At 39.5% G+C, this 17,435-nt stretch overlaps 3 protein-coding genes across 12 annotated transcripts in view; 2 read left to right on the top strand and 1 right to left on the bottom strand.

Moving 5' to 3' along the window:
- UBA6 (ubiquitin like modifier activating enzyme 6) overlaps positions 1 to 8,325 on the top strand; it is a 33,382-nt gene extending 25,057 nt beyond the window's left edge. Inside the window, exons 30-35 of one of the 9 annotated variants that reach the window (XR_004159574.1) lie at positions 673 to 800; positions 1,532 to 1,619; positions 1,970 to 2,064; positions 4,384 to 5,381; positions 6,195 to 6,241; positions 8,162 to 8,325. Coding sequence is in view for 1 of the 9 variants with exons in the window: in XM_031553075.1 (XP_031408935.1) it covers positions 673 to 800; positions 1,532 to 1,619; positions 1,970 to 2,064; positions 4,384 to 4,519 (447 nt within the window). In the remaining 8 variants the exon portion in view is untranslated. Of the gene's footprint in view, positions 1 to 672; positions 801 to 1,531; positions 1,620 to 1,969; positions 2,065 to 4,383 lie in introns of all 9 variants that reach the window. The other 8 variants (XR_004159571.1, XR_004159575.1, XR_004159573.1 and 5 more) reach the window with 8 other exon arrangements.
- STAP1 (signal transducing adaptor family member 1) lies at positions 8,112 to 16,350 on the bottom strand. 2 transcript variants are annotated; one of them, XM_003205689.4, is made up of 8 exons: positions 15,923 to 16,350; positions 13,523 to 13,594; positions 12,737 to 12,850; positions 12,003 to 12,059; positions 10,672 to 10,844; positions 9,932 to 10,060; positions 9,189 to 9,258; positions 8,112 to 8,276 (listed from the first exon to the last, which is right to left on the bottom strand). In XM_003205689.4, exons 1-8 carry the CDS (start codon positions 16,043 to 16,045, stop codon positions 8,133 to 8,135), a joined length of 882 nt encoding a protein of 293 aa, XP_003205737.1. In that variant the 5' UTR covers positions 16,046 to 16,350; the 3' UTR covers positions 8,112 to 8,132. The 2 variants fall into 2 exon arrangements, with proteins under 2 accessions (XP_003205737.1, XP_010708196.1); XM_010709894.3 differs by lacking the exon at positions 12,737 to 12,850.
- A 956-nt stretch (positions 16,351 to 17,306) lies between these two features.
- The window catches only part of CENPC (centromere protein C), a gene marked incomplete at its 5' end in the record, with an annotated part of 32,055 nt that continues 31,926 nt past the window's right edge, over positions 17,307 to 17,435 (top strand). Inside the window, one exon of the mRNA XM_010709895.3 lies at positions 17,307 to 17,405. Within this exon, the coding sequence (XP_010708197.2) occupies positions 17,307 to 17,405 (99 nt within the window). The remainder of the gene's footprint in view (positions 17,406 to 17,435) is intronic.

The raw sequence follows: 17,435 nt of genomic DNA, 5'->3' as shown, positions 1-17,435 counted from the left end.
GGCTCCTCACTGGCAGAATGGTACGAGAAGCTGAAATGTCCTTGACTTAGTGTAAGCACTGCTCAGCAACAACTCAAACTTCAGTGTAGTATCTGCACTTTTTTCCTCCTAAATTTAAATTACAGCACTGCATCTGCTACTACCGTGGTCAAAACTGGGACATATTCTTCAATTTTTCTTGTGTAGCAGTACAAAAAGTCAGTCTGGTTTTAGCTGTAGTCAACCCTCATTGCTTTCCTTTCTGATCCTTTCTGATTTCCTTTCTGATTTTCCAGAAAGAGGAATTAAATATCAGAGTTATGATTTGTCTTCTGCAATTAACTTACCAACTTCCATCAGAGTGCCAGTGTCAAGAGTAGTAAGGATCTGTTCTATAGTAGTTCACATCCATGCACCTCAACAGAACTACATGCTTTGTTGAGAGTGTCTAGAACTGGAAAAATTTGGAGGACTTCCTGCATAAGGAGTGTTTCTGAACAGTTTAAGTAATTGCAGCAGAATTGGTTTCTGTGGCATATTTGGGTTGCATCTTCATATGTGATTGAATCTGTGGGTTGTACAAAGGCTCATCTCACCAACACATATTGCTGTTGTGTGCTCTGTTAACTAAATTAGTGTTGATACAACACCTGTGTTTGGTCTTAGGAAACACCTGATTCTTATTTACTGCAGGTTGCACTGGAACTCATCAAAGTTGTGGGTGGCTACCCAGCTGATGCATACAAGAACTGTTTTCTGAACCTAGCCATTCCCATAATGGTCTTTACAGAAACTGCTAAAGTAAGAAGAACTGAAATCAGGTAGGAAGGATGATGGTAGAAGGGTAATATTCTGGAAACATGCTATTTCTCACTTAAAACAAGTGCAAGATATGTGCAGTTATTAAATTCACAATCAGATCAATACTGTATGTGCACGTGTAGCAGAGAGATGGGGAATCGAAGTTCACATTCAAATTCTGGTCAAATGTTACAGATATTCGAGGTTGAAGATTGGTCAGTTAGTGCTTGCTATCAAGCTCCATTAGCCATTTACTACTAACAGTGTAACTGAAATTCTCAGTACTGCTAAGGATGTCCCATAATGCATCTCTTGAGAACTCCTTGTTTGGAGATGCAGCTGATACACTCTTCTGTCCTAATTTTAAAACTAGTGGTTTTAAGGGTTTAGTTTTGTTCTCAGTGGAAGCTGTTGGTAGCTAGGCTCTAAAAATCTAGATGAGATAAACATGTCACCTGCTTATTAATAAACATCCTGCATGCTCAGACTGGAACATGTGGTCAGTACAAAACCTGTTTTTCAACAGGCCTGAAAACAGTAAATTCATTACCCAATACTGTGTTCACTTGGAGTTAGGTTTTGTCTTGTGCTTAGGCAGGTGACAGAGCTGGAGAAGTGGAATCAGGGAGGGAAGAGATTAAGGTATAACTGCAAATCATGGGAAGAGGTAGCAATTCTTCGATATATATTTAAAGGAAATGCCCAAGTTCACATTCTAAAGTAACAAAGAATCATTCTTTCTTTAAAACAGAAATGGGATATCATTTACCATCTGGGACAGGTGGACAATTTATGGAAAGGAGGATTTTACACTGTTGGACTTCATAAATGCTGTCAGAGTAAGATACCTATTGCACTGGGTTAATGCAAGATGAGAAGATAGAGTCGTCTTGTTTGGGGTTATTGCTTTTTTGCATTTGTCAAATTGTTATTTAAACCAGAATAATTCTAGAAAAAAATTGATGTTAATGGGAGGTTGAGTCTAAGTAAAATACATCCCAATCTATTTTCAAGTTATTTGTTAATCCACTCATTCAGTTGAATGTTAATAACACATCAATGTCCATGCATTAGCATATTTTCTGCCTGAAATCTATAGTTTTCTGTAATTAGATGTAGTATGAACATCAGTTGTATCTGCTGGTCTTTGCAGTCATCGCAGTCCTTTAATGTGTTTTGTGAATTCCAGGAGAAATATGGAATTGAACCAACTATGGTTGTACAGGGAGTCAAAATGCTGTATGTTCCTGTGATGCCAGGTCACATTAAAAGATTAAAGCTGACGTAAGTATAACTGGAAAGTGGATCTAGATATGTGAGTGCACCTACAAATCATATTGACTGGTATAACACAAGATTGTGGGTCTGACAATAGTTTTCTCCCCAAGCATTTGCTAGTCATTTATATTTGGGAATTGAAAGTGGGGAATTACTTTGGGGGCTGGAGGAGAAGGTAAATTAACTTATGTGTTGAGGACAGGAGATCTGCAAAATGCTGCTCTAACTGATGGACGATAGCATGAGAAACCAAAGAAGTCTGACAATTTTGGGGGGAAATAGTATGTTTTTGTTTTAACAGAACAAGACAAACTGATCCTTTTTAATCAGGCTTAGGATTCATGGTGATTCTTATCAACTTAGTTCAAAAAGCAGGAGAAGACATTCTGGAATGGATGTGTTGGTTGCAGATTGAGATTTATGGTAGTCTGTTAAAGTTTGTGGTAACTCCTTCAGGTTGTAGCTCACTTCGGCCCTTTTAAAACTGAAAAGTTTGCAAGGCTTTGCAGTGATTCCCTATCAGAACACATCGAGCTGGAAGGTATGAGGGCAGAGCATTATTTTTTTATTGATAGACCTTTGCAAAAGGGTAGCTAGATGTGACCCAACACGCCTTATATGTTGATTGAACTTTGCTAGCTCAGAATTTGTCCATCATAGCTCTTCTGGAGTGTATGCTGGTTAGTGCTCACAGACATTGGTGCAGTAAATAGTTGCATTGATTAGTTGTCTGCTAGTCATCTACTTGAGAGAAAGTACTATACATGTGAGCAAAGGGATGACTTCGAAGGGGCGAAGAGTCCGAAGTTGATGCTACCTTGAGGGTGCCTGGCATACAGCCTACCTCAGAATAAATTGTTTATATTCCTTCCTATCTGGCTGTAATTTTGATTGACTGGAGTGTAAAGTCAAAGACATGGTTTGAAGCCGCCTTTTGTAAGAATATTAAGAATTTCTGTTAACCCCCAGACATTATTCAAGCTTTCTGTGTAGTTACAGCTCTTTTGGGATGCTGTTACAAACAGTCCCAAAAGCATTGCAAGATGTATACAGCAAACTCTGGTCTTGTTTGTGTGTTGTTGTTTTTTGTTGTTGTTGTTTTTGAGATGCTTAAAATCTTTCTTTCTGGGTGGCTTATCCCTTGACATAAATTTGAGGTCAGTTTGGGTGGCGCTTAGAGCAACTTGATCTAGTGAAATATGTCCTTGCCATGTGAGGAGTGGATTGGCTTAGAAGGTCTTTAAAGGTCCCTTTCAACAAAAATGATCCTCTGATTCTCTAATATGACAGGAAGCATTGCTAGACCATCTCATTTCGGAATTTCAGCTTCCACTGGTAGCATACGCCTCAGAAACAGGTTTTAGGGACGTAGTTATCACCTTGCTCTGTAACTTGAAATTTCCTCATGCTGAAAAGAGGCTGACTGTGTTCTTGCAAAAGAACAAGTACTTCAGGGATAGCAGCTTTCTGTCCTGCGTCCTAAACTATAGCAAGAAGTGAATGCTTCGCTTGTGTCCTACAAGTAATCAAAATGAATGTGTTCTTCAAGCCTGCTGCCATTTAAGCTGGCCTTGTGAATTAGTGTTCCAAGGTAGCGAGAAAGTAGTTCTGAGACATCTAAAGATAGGTAACGAAAGTGAGATTGAAGTATTTATTGTGCAACTTCACAGTACTAGCAGTATCTTTTGAGGCTTCTGTTACAGTAATAAGACTATAGAGAGCTAAGAGGGGAAGCAGCGCTGAAACATCTCATGCTTACCTTTTAATGACCTCACTTTGTGGTCATTAAAGAAGATTCTTTTCCCCCCTCCTAGCTATTCAGCTTCAGAATTCAAGGACTTGGAAAGTCTTAATTTCAGCAGAATCACTTTCCATGAGAACTGCAAATCTGATATTTGCATTGGAGTGGGTCTCCCTAATAAAGTGCTAAAAGCCGCCATTGTGGATGGACCAAGAGTTTGATCCTATTTCCCAACCAGAATTCTGCACAGAAAACTAATTTTGTCTTGTATCTCAGTAGGGTGTCAATGAGAAATCATGTGGGTGAGGAATCCCATCTGAAACTGCCCGTCTTCTGTTGTTGTTTGTACTGAGCACTAACAAAGTGAGCAATGTTAGTGAGCTCACTAGCAGGCTGAAAAGTTTGTCAGAAGTAATAGAATGCTATTTGCTGTAGCTGAAAGGGAGGAACAGCTTTTGTGTCGACATTAAAAGAAGGCATGCTCCGTTATTGTGGTTTCTGGTAATGAAATTAGTCCTTATTTGGCTCTGAATTCACACTGCAATTCCTTCTTTTATCTTAAACTGTTATTCATTTCCTTGTAGGATGCAAAAGCTTGTGAAGCCATCAGCTGACAAAAAGTATGTGGACTTGACAGTATCATTTGCTCCAGAGACTGATGGAGATGAAGACTTGCCAGGGCCACCAGTGAGATACTACTTTGTTCAGGAAGACAATTAATGGTAGAGATACAGAAGTCACTCCAGGACCATTTGTTTTGAAAGGAGTGTGCTAATTTTCAGCTATTAAAGGTGGTACTATCCTTTTTTTTTTTGTGAAGCCTTAATTAAAACAAATGATGGAAGTCAGTGGCTTTGCGCTGAAGACAAACTGGATTTGTTTCATCTGTTCCCATTATCTCCAAGCTAGTTTGCTCTAAGGAGGATTGGTCACCCTACAAGATGGAATGTCCAGTACAGTCCTTACCTTAAAGACAAGATCTATATTCATTAGTGGGGAGCTGAAGAAAGCAAGAGGAGTGGTGAACCTAATGAATTGTTCTTGTGCATAAATTGAGCACTGCTCAGAGAAGAGTGCAAAAACTGAGGAAACGGCTCTCTTAAGATACTCCTGGTGTTCTAAGAACATGTCAAATCCATTTCACGTGTTACTTCATTCTCAAATGAGAATTCAGTCTTGGCATCCACAAGAGAGATAATCCATTCAAATGTTTAAACATCCACTTAAAAGCAAATGCATTTTTCTGTTTTGTTGGTGGTGCTCTCTTCTGAACTGTAAGTGATGCCGCATGTCAGTGGCTACTCTGTCAGTCTCCACATAGAAACGTAGGAAGGCAGGTCTTGAATAGGTGTAAATTGTCATAGCTTCCCTGAAGTCAAGACAGCTGGAGTTGTTCATTATCTGCACTAAGACTGTTCCTCGGGGAAAACTGCAATATGGGGAAAGTAGAACCCTATCGGAGAGCTGAGTTAACACTTCGGACAATAAAACTTTGTCTTCAAGAAAGAGAAAATAGTCGGTGTGGTTGAGCCTTTCTGCCCTTACCTAATTAAGAGTACTGAGGCAAGAAATTACTTTGAAAGTAGGTAAAGGCAAACAGCCCTGGATGATTGTCACAGCAAATGCTGTTTCCTTGGTTGCTCCTTCTGGTACCATTTCCTTATAGTGAATGGTTATGCTGTACACCTGTCCACAGTGTGAGTCTGAGTTGCAGTGCACTGAATTAGCATCATCTCAGTTTGTTACTAGGATATCTCAGTATAAAGAATATGCTTAAATAATTAGAAACTAATTTTACATTGCAGTGAGGTAGAGGTGCATTACAGAAGCACCTGTAACAACACATTATCTTTCAAACATGAGATAATGAAGCTGATAGTTTGGGTGGGGTTGAGGGTGGCTTTTTTATTATTATTTCTCAGTCGTGAGTGTGAAGTGGGGCTAGGATAAAAACAGATCCTACAAACTGGAAAACCTTGCGATGTTTTTAAGCTTTAGAGATGGAGAATGCTCATCTCGGAATCTTCCAGGTGTTGCAAAAGGGTGTTGACTACTTAACCATTTATCCTTGAGCATCTCTTATTAAGATTTAGGGATATTTTCACATTTAATGAACATTATTGCTTGGGAATTCTACCTGTTTTTCCTTTTGCAGACAGTTGTAGCCAGAAACAATGGATATTAGGCTGGTTGCTTGAACAAGATATGTGGAACTGAGTATCTGGAATCAACACAATTAGTTGGGATTTAGTCTTCCATGTGAAATATGTTTGTGAAGGTATATATAGTTTTACAGTCATTAGAGTTTATAGATCTCATTTTCTAGATCAACAATAGTGCGTTTTAAAGTAGCCTATTTCTTTAAATAAAAAAACTTAGATTTTTTTTGAAACAGGACAAAAGATTACTGCATTTGGAGCACAAAGAAGGCACAAGCGGACAGTAAGTTTCCACTTTAAATAACAACTGCAATATGTTTGCCTGTGACAATATTAGAGCCTAAACTAAAATTGCTGATTATTACTGAGGATCACTTACTGAAATGGTCAGGTTAAAAGAAAAGCACTGTCACCTCTCACAACTATGAGCTGGGGAAAAAAATGAATTTCTGAGTTGGTACACACTCTGGTGCACTGGTGTGGTGTTTGACATACTCCTGCTTTTGAGGTATGCAGCAAAGCAAAATAGTATTGCTACTGTATCACTACTTTGCTTGAAGGCCACCTGAAGGTCCTCAGATAAAGTTAACAGAATGACTCTTGGAGATGACAGTGCATACAGCTTTGTGAGACACTTGCTAAAAATTTCACGTGTAGGCTGTAGCAGAACTGACAGATACTGCTCTTATTGAGTATATGTAGGATGTGTCCATTCTACAGATGGGTTCTCAGTTTGAGATAGAAAAACTGAAAAAGCACATCTCCAGATACTTCTAGCAGACCTTTAAAATCTTCTGAAAGTAAGTTAACTCAGGTAACTTCTTAACAAGGTATTACCTGAGAGAACTTCATATAAAAGTGTGCATGTCAGCTGGCTCTTAAAACTTTTTCTCACGTTTTGAAATGAATAGCTTTCTGAATAGCTGATAGCTCTCATGTAAATGCATTCACTCACGTGAAGTTAGCTGATTCAGTGAGGATTTGTTTGATGCAGCCCATTTCTCAAGCAAGTACTGCTTTCTGCCAGTATTTCCAGCAAGTGTTCAGTGTGCTCACTCAAACTGGGCAAGTGAGCTGTGGGGTGGGAGGAGTTGTTCTTTCCAGATCTGCACTGTTGTCAGTACTGGTGTAGTGCTGCCAGTGCAGAGATGCGTTACACCACCTGGATCTCAGAACTGCTTTTTGTCTTTGTAGTGAAGGCCTGTGAGTGTCTAGGACTAATGCTGTGTTCTTATGCAGCAGCTGGAACAAGGCATCTCCCTGTAACAATGAGGAAGTAGCTACCTTTGTGCTCAAGTACATTGAGCAATCCTTCGAAGTATTATTCTTTGCAAGAGCAGTTGATTTACAAAGATTAAATTTTATATTAGCATTAAAGATCTTTCTCATGCAAATGCCTTTTACACTGGTTTTCCCATAATAAAGAGCACTGGCTTTCCCCGTAAAGAGCGTGTTTTCATTCTCCCTTTTCCAAATACATGCAGTGAATTTGTGAACATGCTACAGTTCTAGCAAATACAGAGGCACCTGTGACACCATGTCACAATCTCACATCTTGAAATAATACAGGGTTTGTATATAAATCTAAGTTGTATCAAATAGAAGCAAGGGTCTTGGGTAAATTGGCATTCATAGTCTTTCCTTCTGTCTTTAGAAATGTTTTGCCTGTATAGTAGTCATTTGAAGAAAAGAACTGTATTTCAACCAAATACAACAGACTTAATTGTACCTGAAAGGTCTGTCCATCCCTGCTAATTATCATATGTTCTATAATTACAGAAAATAGGCTTTGCTTCAGTACAGGACAGCAACCTGAACGTCCATCTAAAGGGTGATTTGTTTTGACCAGATAGCTTTTGGAGGTTTATTTTAATAAATGTGTCGTCTGAAATAGCTAGAGCAGGTGTTTATCCATTGTGTGGAATTCTTATTTAGGTTCAGTTTTAAACTTGTCATGAGTTACAGCAGTGATAACCACACCAGCAAAACTGTCTTCTAAGTAAGTGGATCATCTTGCATGGCAAAAGTCAGATACAGTGCATGGTATGCTTTAGAGGCTTAAAATACTAAATTTTGGTCCTGCTGTTGACCACTTTGGGTACTTGTTTTGAAGGCTGAATCTTTAGTTTCCCAGAGGATGGATAGTGGCTCCTTTTTGTACCCTCTGTATTTCATCAGGACTTTTCTTGTGTTTTGCTTTCAGAACTCTGGTCCATTTGCAGAGCCTCGTTGCATGTCTGCATGATGAAAGGCTTCAGGTTCCCATGGGTTTGGATCACAAAGTAATTGATGACATCCTGAAGGCTTTTGACTGTCACCTGTTTCACAAACAATAACAACAAAATAAACACCACCAATCAAAACATACTGCATGTGTTTCAGTGAGAATGCATTTTTGAAAACATGCTGGCAGCCTGAGGTGCCTAGCAGTGTTTTTCAAACAAGTAACACTGGATTTACATCTAGTATTTAGATGCTGTGAGGTCTAGGACAGCTCTCCACAACCAATGGTAACAACTTGAGCTTTGAATGCCCAACTCTTTCCATCAAATGAGAAAACAAAGAGGTTTAGGTCTGTGTGCCCTTGTGCTCTTCAGTGATGGCTGATGGTGTTTCAGCAGGTAGTTTAATTGCAGATGCTTTTTCAAAACATTAGGATGTTTCTGAGGACATTGGCAAAACAAAGTCTCAGGGAAAGTGATAGGGGAAAAAACACTTTCATAAGCCACACAATGGGGTCCAGGCACCCTTGACTACAACTCAACTAAGTTACTTCATCTTTCAAAAAGTTTCAAGAAGTCAGCCATTGCAGGAAAGCCGTGCTTTGCCCTTCTCAGAGAGAAAGTGGCACTTCGATTCAGTGTGATGCTTTCTGGATCCTTGCATTTTGAACTTCCTCTAGCTGCCATGAGAGCTCAGTTTTTTAGACTTAATACTGAAGACTGAGTTGAGAAAATGTGAAGCAATCTTGTTTTGTGGGTGGTGGTAGTTTGGTTTTATTTTTGGTAGGAGGAAGAGGTGTAACGTGGGTGTTGTTATTTTTTCCTACTATCCTAGTTCTTATTCTTAATGATTAGGTTAGTTACATTAACGAGAGGCAAAATATCTATATACTTTATTTTTTTTTTTCAAATTATAGCTAGGAGTTGACTGTAGCTTTTTTAACGTTCTGTGAAGAAACAATTTTTACACCTGCTTAAGAATCTCCTGCAAGGAAATAGTTCATTTACCTGTCTTTCCAATTCAATAACGTAACTTCTTTCTCTGGATGTCACTCTGTAGTGCTTTATGCATGGAGCACTGAAAGGAAATGAAATGTAAGTCAACAGGCTGCTAGAAATGAAACACCTTATGATGTACCATTGTTGTCATTATGAATTCTTCTGCAGGAGCAGTGGATGTGTGCTTTGCAATATCCCCAGAGCTTACTGAAGTGCGTGTGGGGCAGAGTGAGGCTTTTGCTCTCCTAGGAGAGGAATCTGGGAACACTGGGATTTGCAAAAGTCATTCCTGGTGTTTCAGAAGACTTGTTCTGAAGCTCTGCAAACCTGGAATGTGGCAATCCAGGTAAAATAAGGTGATTTTAGATCAAGTTACTGTTAGAAAATATTTGTCTCTCGTTTTCTTTTGCTCATTTTAGAAAGAGATATGGCCTGTTCATTTTTATTCTCCATGAAGATTTCTTGAATTGAGCAGCATTTCAAGGGTAGGCAGCAGGTGGGAAGACTGTTCTCCTAAGGAAATAGACTTTTGGTGGCTGATCTTTAGTGCTTCTTTTTTTAATCACGCTGACTTTGGAGGAGCAGAGGATTAATAGATTGGTCTCAGGCCCATCCTTGCTCACACACTTTTCTCAAAGTAGTCCGAAGGAGAGGCACATGCTTCACACATATTTAGTGGGTATTAAAAGTTCAGCTTTCAATACAGTGCGTACTACTTAAGAATGGGGTAACGCGTTACGGAAGCAACCTACTGCAGCACATGTCGGACAGTGATTGCGTAGTTCTTGCTGTCACTGCCAGGACGCAGGATCAAATTCCCACACAATGGGTTATTTTCTAACATCTCTATTGCTTCTTTCCGAGATACTGCATAGAAGCACCTGCATAGAAGGGAGAGGAGAAATAGCATGGATGCAAGTTACACCAGCAAGGCTACGTTATTCTCAGCTGTGCAAAGAAATGTTGTCTACCAGGTTAATGCAGTGCCAGGCTTATCCAAGGTAACTAGCCATGGCTGCCAAGGGGCATGACACCTGGGGGATTTTTGGTGATTAATGCTATTACAGGAGAGCAGTGCTTCACCCTTCTCGATGAGAAAGTGGCACTTCGGTTCAGTGTGATGCTTTCTGGGCCCTTGCAAAGAGTGTGAAGACCAACCTGGATCTACCTTGAATTTCTCAACGGTAATCAGTATGTTCTCAGAAGGGCAGATACAACCAGTCCAGCATGTGGCTTTCTAAAAGGTTTATCAAGTGTAGCAGTATTCTACATGCAGCCTTTTCAAAACAAAAGGCATTGTAGAAAAGCTGTAGAAGTAAAATTTCTGTTATGAAATCTCTGTAAAGGTCTTAAGGTAAATTTTGTTCATCGAATATTTTAAACCTTTGCACATTAGTTGAATTTTGAACCTGTTTATGAAAACAATAGTTGGAAAGAGGAAAGGAAGGCTCTCTAGTTGGACTGAGGTTTGTATATTTCAGTCAGAACTTACGCTGGCATAGCAGTCGCTGTGCTACTGTTGTCCTTGTTGGGAAGGCTTTCCTTATTCTGGGATGTGCTGGAACAGTCATTAAGCATAATCCTTCTTTTCTTTTCTTTATCTAGCACTTCATGTATTTTTGTAAGTTGTCCAGGTGATAACGACTCATCCAGTGGAACTGACAACTGAAAATGAACAGCATAATTAAAAACTAAAGACTGGACAAATGTGAGCAACTGTTTTCTGTGTGCAAAACAGCAATCTCCAGAGTGCAGCTGCCATGTGGTAGTCTTTCTTACCTGCTTGGTTAAAGCAGATACGGTTATTTGGAAGGCTTGTGTATACTTATGTTTTGAGTAAGATGCTGCACATCTATTTTTGCTAGAATAGCAGAATACAGACACATCTGTACCCTCATTTACTAGAGATACCCATTAACAAAAGTGAGAACAAGTATATTTTGCAGTTGCTACACTGTGAAATTTAACCTGTTTCACTTAACCTCAGCTTTTTAAGTGATTCCATTACACCAATGTAAACTCACCTGTGAACAAACTTTTCTCCTAAACATTATTAGAGAAAGTCTTGCTATTTTTGAAGCCCATTTAAGGATGGGATGATTATAATACAGTTATTTCACAGTAATTACTGATGATCATTTTAAAAACATGGAGATGACACCCTGGACTCTCAAGCAGTGAGAAAGGGGAGAAAAGTAGTTCAGCAGTCTAAAGAGACTGAGGGGAAATAAAGCCACAGCTAGAATAATCTAAGTTCCTTCTTTCCATTTTTAAACTATTTCAGCTGACAAAAACTGCTGCAGGTTTTGACTGCTAGACTAGTAAAAGGTGCCCCAAAGGAAGGACAGTGCTAGCTGTTCAGAATAGGGAAACACTGATTCCATCTCTTCCTAAGTGCCAGCTGGATGCTGATAGGAAATGAAGACTCTCGTTGTTTTTCCTGGTAGAGTATAAGGTAGGTCTCAGTGGGTTCTCTCAGATGTGCAGTTTAGTCATTTCTTTGTTTATTTCTTCATCCCTTGTTAAGTATTTATAGATTCTGTTTCTCTCAGCACAGGCTCCTTTTCTCACAGATGCAAGGAGGTGGACTTGTGCGGATGTTTCTCTTTGCTAATAATGGACTGGGAGCTGTTTGGATACCATGGCAGATGAGCTGAGGTGAAACAAGCCTGAATTTTGCTGTCTTTGCAGGGAAGGGTGGGCATGTTTGTTTGTGCAAGCACATTGGAAATAAGGCTTTAAGCCAACTTGTTGCATATATGAAGACAAAAAAGCCCTCATACGTGCTTTCAGTATTGAGTGAGATACAAAACTGTTCCCTACCTTTGTTACGGTGAGAATAAAACCCTTCCATTCTTTCCCAGATTCACAGTTATCAGCCTAAGAGAACAGAAATTGAATGTAAGAATGACTACAGCAAAAAGAAAAACAAATAGTATTTTCATGAAAAAGCTGAGATAACTTTCACACATTTAGAATGCCTTGCCTGCAAATAAGCCTCCTGTCAAACTAAATCACACCCTCTGAACTTCCACTACTCACATTCAATTACTGAGAGAGGATGGAGGTGGGAAGACGAAAACTCATGGGATTTTTGGAGTAAATGGAGTGGGTTGTATTGATCCAATAGGAAGGCCAAGCTAAGGAGATAGGTGAGTCTTAGTTGTAAAGCCTTGCAGGTAGTCCCTGAGATCTACAGTCTCTAAGCTTTTGAATGGGGGTAAGGCACTGGTCAGATATATTATTGCCCTTTTTATATTACAGGTGACCTGAGTCTGTCAGTGGGGTACTTTCTGCTTTTTTTTCTTGCATATTTTCTTGTTCAATTCTTTGCTCACTTTAGGTTCCCAGATGCTCCAGAGAAAACTGTCTAATGCCTGAAGGAGGATTTTCCCTGGTGTTAGGTTCCTTAGTGCTGCCTCCTTCCTTGACTGCCCTTTTGTGCTTGGCTGCAGGCTGTCAAGAAGAAAGCTCTACTCCCATCTGGAGCTCTGAATATCTAAAGGTGACAAGGTAGAGCACCAAGGGGTTACAAATCACAGGTTTTCTCTTTTTACCTTCACTTCCAATTTTTCATTCAACAACATCAGGATGAACTGTGCAGAGTCGTTTTCATTTGGATAAATATTGGTTACTGAGGTCAAAGCTGATAGATCTAGTTTGTGTGAGTACTAAGGAAACAAAGAAAAGGAATGGCACAAGTTGAAAAATTCACCAAAACGTAGCTGTTCTTCAAACAAATTTGTTTAGAAGAAAATACTGGGAAACTTTATTTTTTTGGCAGATGTTGGGTAAAGTTTCATTGAGAGACATTTCAAAGTCCTTTGTTTCTGCTTAGAGAAACTTACCATCCACAACATGCTTTCTGAATTTTTTTCCTTTCTTCTTAATTGCACATTAAAGACAAGAGACCTCCCCAAATACTTGCTTTCTCACTTAAGCAAAACCCGTAGCCACAATCCTCCAATGGTTATACCAAGAACATTTTTCTCTGCTGCACAGAGGAAGGTCATACTACACATCAAGATACAGTTTTTATCCTTGTGCACAACTGAGGAAGGAGTGTGCAATAATTTATGGAGCAACATGGGATACATTTTTAGCTCAGGTAACAAAAAAATCTTCCTTTTTGCTTTGATGAAACAGATTAACACTATTGTTTGCTTCACTCTAGTTTAAAAATAAAAAAAATCAGCCTTCCTGTTACTATGTTGAGTTCCTGGACTATGTGGGTGAGGAAGGAAGGGGTGCAGAGAGGTGTCTAGAGTATATGAGGACTGATTAATGAAAATAACTGAAGTAGGTAATCCAATCTGCTGTTACAAAGACAGCACGCTACTCACCTTTGGTGCCTTCTTATCATCGTAAAAGAAGAGCATGGTTCCTCTCAGTTCTGTCCAAAACAGTCTAAATTCCTGTTACAGAGGAGGAAATGTCAGTTCATCAAGACAATCTTTTTCATTTCCAAAAAGTGCTGAAAGAACTGCTATGAAAAAATGTCACTGTGTGCTTTTAAATCAGTGTTTTAAAGATCATTAAAGAACGAATAGTTATTTGTTTTCTATGCAGCATATGCAAAATGAAAAAAAGGTTTACGAGTTTTTTGCAAGGTAGAAAGATGCATATGCTCTATGCTTTGTTGTCTAGTATCCTGGCATCAAACTAGAAAACTTTAATTGTAATGAATTTAAGTATTTTTAATATTAATCAATTTAAAGGGGGTAAGAAAAATATATTCAAAGTGTCTATTTGTACATAATTTTGATCTCACCAGTTTACTTGCTGGACAAGTAAAGACAAGATAGGGGACAAGATCACAGAGCTTGTGAGTAGTCTGACCTACTAACTACGCTTCCTGTACATGAAGTGATATTTTGCTTGCTTTGTCTTTGAATTATGTGCAGTACCATTCATAAGTCAACATCGTGACCAAGTAAATATAATTGTTTCACTCTTCTTACGGGTTCCGAAACATGTTCATATTCAAGTGAGGGGAAAGATTTCTGCATTTTTCTCGATTTTTTTGTGACCAGTACCCCAAGAAAAGTAGCTCTTAGAGGACTGGAAACACAAAAGTGTAACACAGTTCTGAATGCTGTTCTAGTGTTCAGTTTCCTTACTTGTTGCTTGTTGCTTGTTTATTTATTTGGGGATGTTGTTTGGGGATTTTCTTTGGCACAAAGTTGGAGATATTTCTTTCTCAGCTTTTGTGAATAACTTGTGAAATCTGTTAAGTCATAGGAATTACAGTAAACAAATTTCTCCTGGAGCATTCTGCAGGAGATTCTTGTTCCCTGTCCTGCAACCTCTAACTAGTCTTTCTGTCACACTACTAATGTAAGATTCTCTACAGCACTCCGCCTTTGGACCCCAACCTCTGAGCACTGCAATGTACTGCAAAGGTGTAAATGTCCTCATCAAATCATCTGTCCCAAGCAAGTTAATGAAGTCAGTGAGTGCTGTGTGCTGGGGCTGGATGTCATGGCAAGCTTTTGGATTGCGCCTTATGGACTTTGTGCTCTATGGAGATGGAGTAGCAGTTGCCCAGGAACATTTCCAATTGTTTCACACATTCAAAAAATTTATTCACACTTTTTTTTTCCTTGGATGTCTGGTTTCTCATAAATGATAATACACCTTGCTCATCTCACATGAGTCTCCTCTACAGACTAGTCTGTATTATTGCTATGCCCTGTTACTTTTTGCTATTTCATTATGGTAGTTAACCATATTTCAGAAGGAGGGATTTTTCAGGAGACAAAGAGGTTTTACATAGAAGGATATGAATAAAGGACGGTAACAAGGAGTTTTATTTAAACATGAGGGTATTTCCATGCTACGCTAAGGCAAGGCATTGAATAATTTTTATTGCTGCAGAAAAATGAACGGCTTATCAATTTTCTCCTTTTTGTTTCTTGGAGTTTCTGTTTTCTCTGCTACTAGCTTGTTCCTGTATTTGTGAGTCAGAGTGTTATTTCGGTTTCTTGATTACATCTCCTTTTCACAGTGCATAACTAATTTTCTCTACTTTGTGCATCTGCTTCCATGGAGGTGTGAGTGTAGGTATAGTCCCTAGATGTTGGGATTGTCATTATCAAGTGCTAAAAAAGGGCAATCAGCTTAAGTCCATGCTCTGAGCATGGTAGCACTGATTAAAAGGATGTTGGCATTTACCAGTTTGGGTTGTAAATAATTATCCTGGCTCAACAAATCACCATTATGCTTTGAAGGTAGTCCATCTGTGTGGAATCATCAGCTCATTGCAACAAGAAAAAGGAGAGCTAATACATATCGTGGTGGTGTGGTGCTGAAGATGGATACTCTTCTCCAGAAAACAGATCATACATTGAAGCAATATAACCAAGCTGTCTTGGTATCTAAAGTACTGCATTAGCTTTTCGCTGTGGTGGTAGCTGTGAAATTGGTCAAAAGCAATCCATGTTTCAGCAAGTACGTGATCATTGTAATATTATAATTCAGTAAATAAATTATAGTGGGATCTAAGAGATACTGATGGTTACCTTGTGTGACTTATTTTACTTTATTTTTTTTGTTTCCTCAAGTAATTTGAACAGAGATGAGATGAAAGCGCAAAGTAAGCTAGATATTATTTTAGCACAACTATTTGCATCGGCCAGCACTGAGAAGCATTTCCCACCACTATCAGCAGAGGATTAGCACCTAGCACTAATCTTCTGAGGAAATGCCCCAAAATGTCAGCTTTGTGGGCTGGTGCAGCTTACCTGGCACTCTGAGCGCCGGACTGACAGGTAACCTTGGAAGTACAAGGGCAGACCTGTGAGCTTCTGTCTCTCCTGGGAGATTCGTCTGGGTGCTGCCTGAGGGGCTTCTGCAGGCTGCTCCATGCTGCTCCTCAGTAGTCTCTAGATATCAGTTCTGCTGTTTGGTTGTTGGTTTCTTCTGCCTGTTTGCTTTTAATATATTTATTTTAAGCCCTCCTCCTTTCACTCCTGTGCTTGTTTGTCAGCCTCAGCCAGAGAGCTCATCCTGGTGAGGGGAGGGGGAAAAAGCAACACCTCAAAGAGGAAGTCTCAGTGCTTTGCTTTTAGGTCAGCAGATGTTTCGCTCAGTGCATAATCCTCAGGGGAACCAGACCAAGTGGATTGAAAGGATCTTTTCCTTTGGGAGTGTGTTTCTTGGTTTGCTCAAAGGTAAGCATTCAGATGATGCATAATCAGCATAATGGCACAAGACTGCATCGTTTCTGTGAGCAGTGTCGGCTGGAGGTGGTGGCAGACCAGCTCTGCAGGTAGAGAGACTGGTTTCTAAGTGGCTTTTCAAAGATTTCCTTGGTGATTATGTTGTAATGTTGAAGATATCAGAACTGGAATTTCTATAAGATATGGTATGCCAACAGTAATACTGGTATTAAGCTTACAGTTGTGTATGGCTGCCCAGGATAAATCAACCTTTACCTTGCATGTGGGAAAAATATTTTTTTCTGTTTGAAAGAGGTGATAAATCAAAGCCTTAAAAAAAAAAAAAAAAAAAAAGTGAAAGGAGAGGGTGGAGTGAAAGGAAAGGAGTGAAATGTTGGCCTTGCTGAACTGAGGGGTGACATTTCCATTATTTTCCCGCAACATTTATGTTTCAATTTGTTTCTGACCTCCCCTTATAGTATTTAGGAAGGATAGGGATGACCGCACTTGGCATTTCCTGCTTGTTGCTGCTAAAAACAAAGCTTTTATCCAGCCAAAAGGTCATGTGCCGAGTAGGTCAGGTCCCTCATTTGGCTAAAAAAAAAAAAAAAAAAAATTACAAAAAATAACTGCTTTGAAGTTTTTAATTATCTTGTCAACCTGTTCTCAACTATAGCAGGTTTGGTATACCTCTTCACAGCTTGTGGAATGCTGTCTGCTGTGAGGTTTCAGATGTTCCACTATAGAGGAAAAACAACCTTCTCTAGGCAGAACCTCAACTGGCTGAAGACTGAATTAATAACCAGGGATCAAGTGGGGCAGATCTGTGTCTCAGGTTTTGGCTATGGTTATGTCAGTGAGCACATTACTGAACTTGTGGTTTTGTTTAAATGGCAGAATGTGACTTCGCCACCGAATGATGCAGAACAGATAAAGAAGGGCATCCGCACGTTCGAATTCTCGTTGACCAAGGCAAAAATCCTGCTCTCCACCCCATTCCCTCCCCTTAGGGCACAGGAAGGCCGCCCTATGTCTTCTGCGCAGGCGCAGCAACGGCCCCCAGGAGGTAGGAGCCGCGCGCGCTCGAAGAAACCGC

The sequence above is a fragment of the Meleagris gallopavo genome, chromosome 4, assembly GCF_000146605.3.
Source record: "Meleagris gallopavo isolate NT-WF06-2002-E0010 breed Aviagen turkey brand Nicholas breeding stock chromosome 4, Turkey_5.1, whole genome shotgun sequence".
Classification (NCBI taxonomy): domain Eukaryota; kingdom Metazoa; phylum Chordata; class Aves; order Galliformes; family Phasianidae; genus Meleagris; species Meleagris gallopavo.
The sequence above is the reverse complement of the archived record's forward strand: the minus strand, read 5'-3'. Positions and strand labels throughout refer to the sequence as shown.

Excerpts from the sequence above, each read along its gene's own strand:
- STAP1 (XM_003205689.4), bottom strand. The coding sequence starts at position 16,045 with ATGGAGCAGCCTGCAGAAGCCCCTCAGGCAGCACCCAGACGAATCTCC. Across the intron at positions 12,060-12,736 it reads ATGAAAAATTGGAAGTGAAG|GCTGATAACTGTGAATCTGG; the intron begins GTAAAAAGAGAA and ends CTGTTCTCTTAG. Across the intron at positions 8,277-9,188 it reads TTATTGAATTGGAAAGACAG|GTGACAGTCAAAAGCCTTCA; the intron begins GTAAATGAACTA and ends TTTGTGAAACAG.